This window comes from Austrofundulus limnaeus, unplaced genomic scaffold (assembly GCF_001266775.1).
Source record: "Austrofundulus limnaeus strain Quisiro unplaced genomic scaffold, Austrofundulus_limnaeus-1.0 Scaffold107, whole genome shotgun sequence".
Lineage (NCBI taxonomy): Eukaryota > Metazoa > Chordata > Actinopteri > Cyprinodontiformes > Rivulidae > Austrofundulus > Austrofundulus limnaeus.
In genome coordinates, this window is record NW_013952509.1 from 1644325 (window position 1) to 1651655 (window position 7331).

Here is a 7331-nt window from a genome sequence, read left to right on the forward strand (position 1 = left end):
GGGCTGGAGGGGCGTTGGGCTTAGCACCAAGGTGTGAATTGAGTTTAGGTTAGCTTTAGGGTAAATGGTCAGGGTTAGGATATAAAATTTCCAAAAAATGAATTAAAGTCAATGGAAGGTCCCCACAAGGATAGAGGGACATAGTAGGTGTGTGTGTGTGGGGGGGGCTTGTTTTTCCTACATCGTGCGGACATTTTTTTAAAAAAGCAGCCTCTTGGGGACCAATGACCAAATGGAAATTACAAGTGGGGTTAGGTTTATGACAAAAAAATTGGGAAGGTTTAGAGTCAGGTGTGTACCTGTGAGGTTAGGTTTAGAGTCAGGTGTGTACCTGTGAGGTTAGGTTTAGAGTCAGGTGTGTACCTGTGAGGTTAGGTTTAGAGTCAGGTATGTACCTGTGAGGTTGGGGTTAGAGTCAGGTATGTACCTGTGAGGTCAGGCTGTAGTAATGATTGGTAAATGAATGGAAGTCAATGTGAAGACCCAGGAGGATAGAAAAACAAACTGTGTGTGTACATGTTCAGCTTGAAATTAAGTGAAAACCACAAACTGTTCACATCTGATCCTGAAACTCACGTCTGGCTTTTCTGTAAAATATGAATGAAATATTAAAATCAGAAACAGAAGTCAGGGTTTGATGATGATGATGATGAAGATGATGAATGTTTTCAATTTAAAATGTTTGAGTCAGTTTGGTACAGAACTCTAACTTTAAGAGTTTTGATAGAAGTCCTTTGACGTGAACAGATCTACCTGAATATGATGGCATTTTATTTTACATAAAAAGGTACAAATCTTCTCATAAATCTCTCACGTGGGTAATGACAGTGAGACCTGGAGAGGCGTGGTTTGGAGGAACAGCACCCCTGATCTGAACCCGAGCGGTGTTTTGTTATTGGACTTCTGTGCTCATCATGGATTGTCCATAACAAACGCCATGTTCAAACATAAGGGTGTGTGTATGTGCTCTTGGCACCAGGACACCCTAAGCCACAGTTCAATGATCGACTTTGTTGTAGTCTCATCTGATCTGCGGCCACATGTTTTGGACACTCAGGTGAGGAGAGGTGTGGAGCTGTCAACTGACCATTACCTGGTGTTGAGTTGGCTCCGTTGGTGGGGGAGGATGCCGGTCAGACCTGGCAGACCCAAACGTATAGTGAGGGTCTGCTGGGAATGTCTGTCAGAGTCTCCCATCAGACAGAGCTTCAACTCACACCTCCAGGAGAACTTTGAACATGTTCCGGGGGAGGTGGGAGACATTGAGTCTCAGTGGGCCATGTTCCGTGCCTCCATTGTCGAGGCAGCTTACCTGAGCTGTGGCTGTAAGGTTGTCGGTGCATGTCGTGGCGGCAACCCTTGAACCTGTTTGTCAACACCGGTGGTGAGGAATGCTGTCAGGCTGAAGAGGGAGTCCTATTGGGTATTTTGGCCTGTGGGACTCTGGAAGCAGCTGATAAGTATCGGCAGTCCAAGCAGATTGAGGCTCGGGTGGTTGCTGAGGCAAAAACTCGGACGTGGGAGGAGTTCAGAGAGGCCATGGAAAAAGGGTTCCGTATGGCTTCGAAGTGATTCTGGTCCACCATCTGGCGTCTCGGGGGGGGGGGGAAGTGGTTCACCACCAACACTATTTATGGTGGGGATGGTGCACTGCTGACCTCAACTCTGGACGTTGTGGGTCAGTGGGCAGAATACTTCAAAGACCTCAATCCCACCGACACGTCTTCCCATGAGGAAGCAGAGCCTGAGGACCCTGGGTCGGACTCTCCAATCTCTGGTGCCGAGGTCACTGAGGTGGTTAAAAAGCTCCTCGGTGGCAGGGCACCAGGGGTGGATGAGATTCACCCGAAGTTCCTTAAGGCTCTGGATGTTGCGGGGTTGCGTTGGTTGACGCGACTCTACAATGTCACGGGGACATCAGGGGCAGTTCCCCTGGATTGGCAGACCGGGGTGGTGATCCCCCTATTTAAAAAGGGGGAACACAGAGTGTGTTACAACTATTGGGAAATCACACTTCTGAGCCTCCCAGGTAAGGTCTATCCAGGGGTTCTGGAGAGGAGGGTCCATCAGATGGTTGAATCTCGGATTCAGGAAGACCAGTGTGGTTTTGGTCCTGGTCGTGGAACAGTGGACCAGCTCTACACCCTCAACAGGGTCCTGGAGGGTGCATGGGAGTTCGCCCAACCAGTCGACACGTGTTTTGTGGACTTGGAGAAGGCATTCAACCATGTTGGGGACTCTTGTGGGGGGTACTCCAGGAGTATGGGGTACCAGGCCATTGAAACGGTTTGTTAGTTCCCTGTAGCACCGGTGCCAGAGCTTGGTCCACATTGCTGGTAATAAGTCAGACTTGTTTCCAGTGAGCGTTGGACTCCACCAAGGTTGTCCTTTGTCACCGATTCTGTTCATAACTTTTCTGGACAGAATTTCTAGGAGCAGCCAAGGTGTTGAGGGGATCCTTTTTGGTGACCTTAGGATCACATCTCTGCTTTTTGTGGATGATGTGGTCCTATTGGCTTCATCAGATCCTGATCACCAGCACTCACTGGAGCGGTTCAAAGCTGTGAAGCAGCCGGGATGAGGATCAGAGCCTCCAAATCCCAGACCGTGGTCTTGAGCCAGAAAAGGGTAGCGTGCCTTCTCCGGGTCAGGGAGGAGGTCTTGCCCCAAGTGGAGGAGTTTAAGTATCTCAGGGTCTTGTTCATGAATGAGGGAAGAATGGAGCGGGAGATCGACAGGTGGATCGGTGCTGCGTCTGCAGTGATGTGGGTGTTGTACCGGTCTGTCGTGGTGAAGAGAGAGCTGAGCCAGAAGGTGAAGCTCTCAGTTTACCAGTGGGTCTACGTTCCTACCCTCATCTATGGTCAGGAGCTTTGGGTAGTGACTGAAAGAAGGAGATCACAGACACAAGCAGCTGAAATGAGTTTCCTCTGCAGGGTGTCTGGGCTCTCCCTTAGAGATAGGCTGAGAAGCTCAGTCATCCAGGAGGGACTCAGAGTAGAGCCGCTGCTCCTCCACATCCAGAGGAGCCAGTTGAGGTGGTTCATCTGGTTAGGATGCCTCCTGGACTCCTCCCTGGTGAGGTGTTCTGGACACGTCCCACTGGGAGGAGACCCAGAGGAAGACCCAGGACACACTGGAGAGAGGGAAGTCTGGGTCTCTGTGCTTTGGCTGCTGCCCCCGAGACCTGAGCCCGGATAAAAGGAAGAAAACGGACGGACGGTACAAATCTTTCAAATAAAACAGATGATTTAAGAACTGCTTGTTATTGTGTGCAGTAGAAACACTGCACCACACACAACCCTCAGTCTTCCAGGTTCTGACAAGACCTGGAGTCTTAAAACTGGATCCAGATGGGTCTGAATGTCAGAGCAGAGGTCTTACACAGGACAGGATCTGACAAACCAACTGAGTGCAGTAAAATCTACTGAAAGGAAGCTATACAAACACGGTTAGGGTAGTGGTAAGGGTAGGGGTAGGGGTAGGTGTAGGGTCCACAGTCAGTTCCCTGCTGCTGTCCTCTGCACAGCCAGCTGCTCCTCTGACTGCACTTCCTGTCCCCTGCTCACTGGGTGAGAAAGGTGGAGCAAACAGGAAGTCCAGATGAGTTGTCTAAGATGTAGACTGTCCAGCTGTGTCCCCTCACCGTCTCCTGGACACAGAGCAGGACGGGGCCTGTCCTCACAGCATCATGACTCAGCAGTTCACAGGGTGACTTTAAAACTTGTGGAGGAGTCCGGTCCAACTCCTGAAGCTACACTAATGTCCTGAGGAAGAGGAGGAGGAGCTTGTAGGACAAATAAAAAAATGTCATCAAATATTGAAGAGGATTTTCTGCTCAGATTCATGTGAAACAGAAACACWGAGTTCTGGTTCCAGTCTGATCCATTACAGAACCATCAGAACCTTTGATGGATTCATCTCCTCTGACTTCAGTCTGACTTCAGTGAACTCCTTTCATGTTGATTTTCTTTGATCTGCAGGTCTAAAAAACCCTGGACTCCAGTAAAACCTAGCCTGTTCACCTGTCTGACCCAGAAACAGATCAATCACCTTCAGCTCGTACAAAACTCTGCAGCAAGACTCTTAACCCGAACTTCAAAATTAACACACATCTCCCCGATCCTTTCAGAGCTTCACTGGCTCCCTGTTCATTTTCAAATCAAGTTCAAAATCCTGGTCCTCACTTTCAGAGCTCTTCATGTCCAGTCGCCTGACTACATTAAAAGTCTCATCTCCCCTTACAACCCAAACCCAGCCTACGCTCACAGGATCAACATCTCCTAATGGTTCCCCTCACACGTCTCAAGACCCGCGGTGACCGGTCCTTCTCCTCCAGGGCCCCCAGGCTCTGGACTGATCTTCCTATCCATCTGAGCACGCTTGAAAGCATTGATTCATTCAAGAAATATCTGAAAACACACCTCTTTAAACAAGCATTTAACTAACTAATTTCAGCGTTTTTCTGCAGCCTGACCTTTTAGTGTCTGTTTCACCAAACCCTACCTGCTGACCGTACAGTTCATCATATTAATATATGTCAAACAGACAGGACTTTCATCCAAAATCAGTTCAATTTATCAAAAATGTATTTTTATAAAATGTACCAGTACTCCACAATCGACCCATTCAGAGACCTGCCTCCTAATTAATTTCTGATTTAAAAATCCTTCATCTTAATATGTTAATGTTTTACTCTGCCCTCCACATTTTTGTCTGGATATTATTTACTTGTTTTATTTTTTGGATTGTACAGTCTTCATACTTTGATGGTTGTACAGCTTTTATACTGTTTTGTTCCAAATTTTTGTATATCCTGTTCTGATTGTACAGATTTAGATTTGCCTCTGATTGTACAGATTTAGATTTGCCTCTGATTGTACAGCACCTTGTGAATCTATTTCTATGAAAGCTGCTATATAAATAAAACTTTACTTACTTACTTACTAAAACCAGAAATGATGGAGATATTTTCAATGTAACACATGTTCTGTCACCAGAACCATGAGGCTGGATCACCATGGTAACAGGTGTATGACATCACCATGGTAACATGTGTACGACATCACCATGTGTTTTGTTCAGATCCAGTCTTCTCCATGGTAACCTGACCTCTAACTTACTGTACTTGTTCTGAATGAAGATGAAGATGAAGTGAGGTGAAAAAGTTACTGAAGTTGTTGTGTTCAGCTTGTTCAGCAGAACGTCAGTGTTTGATGAAGAGGAGTGAACTCTTCATCCTTCCATTAGAAGGACTCCCAGCCTGTGCTCCAGCTCGGCACTAAACCTGCTGCATGAAAGATTCATGGCAGCAGCAGCTCGGTCTGCAGAACAGAAACATGCATCTTGAATCATTCAGAGCTCTAAAGGACAGAACATGTTGGAGAAAACACAGGAAGTGAGTTTGTGATGATTTTATATGAACCATCATCACCTGCTCCCACTGATAAAACTACAAACACACACAGATGTTCCTGTTCAGACTGCTGAGCTGTGTGAGGCTAGGAATCATTCAGAGCTCAAACATCTGCAGGCTTTAACCAGAGCTGAGGGACACTTTGTGACCTGGCTCCAGGTAAACTCAGGTAACCACTGCAGGGTTCACCTGAGTTTACCTGTGTCTGAAGCTTTCCTCACATCCAGCATCTAACCTAAACACTTTGGACCATCTTCACAACAAAAACAAACAAAAGACTCTAGAAAATATATTAGAAAACTGAAAAACAATGTTAGAGGAACACTGAAGAAGATCAGAGGAACACTAACTAGAGGAACATTAGCGTTTAGATAAAGGAACAATGAGGAAGAACAGTGAAATGTTGCAGAGAGCCAGTCTACTGAAAGCATTTCTGAGATGAAACTTGTGTTGAAACTGAACATTTGATGGTTTCTGTTATAGAAACTGTAGATCTGAAGTTTGACTCTGTTTCTCTTGTTTTCTTCATCCTTACTTCCTCTTCATCATCATCCTCACTCCTCATCAGATGTTTCCCTCTAACATCTTCTCTTTCCTTCCATGTGACACCTCTAAGCCTACTGACTCTCTCTATCTATAATCCTACATTCCACATCTTCATCTCTCTGCAAACCTTCATCCTCTCCTCTCAGCCTCATCTTTCTCAGATCCTCCCCCTGCTGTCACATCTGGGACAAAAACCTCCGAAGAGCACATCAGACCTAATCCACGGTGCAGCAGCGTCAAGCATGAACACACAGAAGCACACATCAATCACTGATCAGCTGATCTGAGACTGAAGATCTGATCTGAGACTGAAGATCTGAACTGAGACTGAAGATCTGAGACTGAAGATCTGATCTGAGACTGAAGATCTGAGACTGAAGATCTGAACTGAGACTGAAGATCTGATCTGAGACTGAAGATCTGATCTGAGACTGAAGATCTGAACTGAGACTGAAGATCTGAGACTGAAGATCTGATCTGAGACTGAAGATCTGATCTGAGATTGAAGATCTGAGACTGAAGATCTGATCTGAGACTGAAGATCTGATCTGAGACTGAAGATCTGAGACTGAAGATCTGAGACTGAAGATCTGATCTGAGACTGAAGATCTGAGACTGAAGATCTGATCTGAGACTGAAGATCTGAGACTGAAAATCTGAGACTGAAGATCTGATCTGAGACTGAAGATCTGATCTGAGACTGAAGATCTGAGACTGAAAGACAGATGTGAGACTGAAAGACAGATCTGAGACTGAAGATCTGATCTGAGACTGAAGATCTGAGACTGAAGATCTGAGACTGAAGAACAGATCTGAGACTGAGTGAGGTAAACTCTGAGTGAGGAAGAGGTGGGCCGGATGGTTCTGGTCAAGGAGGTTCTATAGAACTGGAGTGTGAAGAAACCAGGTGACCGTGTGATCGGCTGGTGAAGCTAACGGCTAACGCTAAAAGGTCAAGAGTCTGGATTTTCCATTACTGCACATGTTGACAAAAGAGCAGAAAAAAGGACTGACAATGTAGAAATCATTAAGACTATTAAGAATAACATTAACACAATTATTATTAATATTTTACAGTTTATATAATCTTTCTAATGTTTTAAATAATGTCAGAAAAGCTGTTTGTGTTATGGATTTATTAACAAGATAAACAGGAAAAGGTCTCATTTTACAACACAAGTCAGCAGATTTGATCTTATTTAGCTCAATGTGATCTGAGCAGAACATAATGTAACAGTTTAAAATTAAAATAACCTTATAAAGTCGATGTTATCACTGTTATTTATAACTGGTTAGCAGATGTTAGCTTGTGGAGTATAAATACAGAGTGTATTACTGTTGAATCATGCTACAATTTAACACAAACTTT

The 7331-nt window shown here is 45.3% G+C and overlaps 1 protein-coding gene across 2 annotated transcripts in view; it reads left to right on the plus strand.

Annotated features, from left to right (window-relative positions):
* Window positions 1–6228, plus strand: part of LOC106521342 (amphoterin-induced protein 3) — a 13202-nt gene extending 6974 nt beyond the window's left edge. The window contains exon 2 of one of the 2 annotated variants that reach the window (XM_014013876.1): window positions 5985–6228. In XM_014013876.1, the coding sequence (XP_013869330.1) occupies window positions 5985–6056 (72 nt within the window). In that variant the 3' untranslated portion in view covers window positions 6057–6228. Of the gene's footprint in view, window positions 1–3983; window positions 4928–5984 lie in introns of those variants that run through there. The other variant, XM_014013877.1, reaches the window with a different exon arrangement.
* Window positions 6229–7331: the final 1103 nt, after the last annotated feature.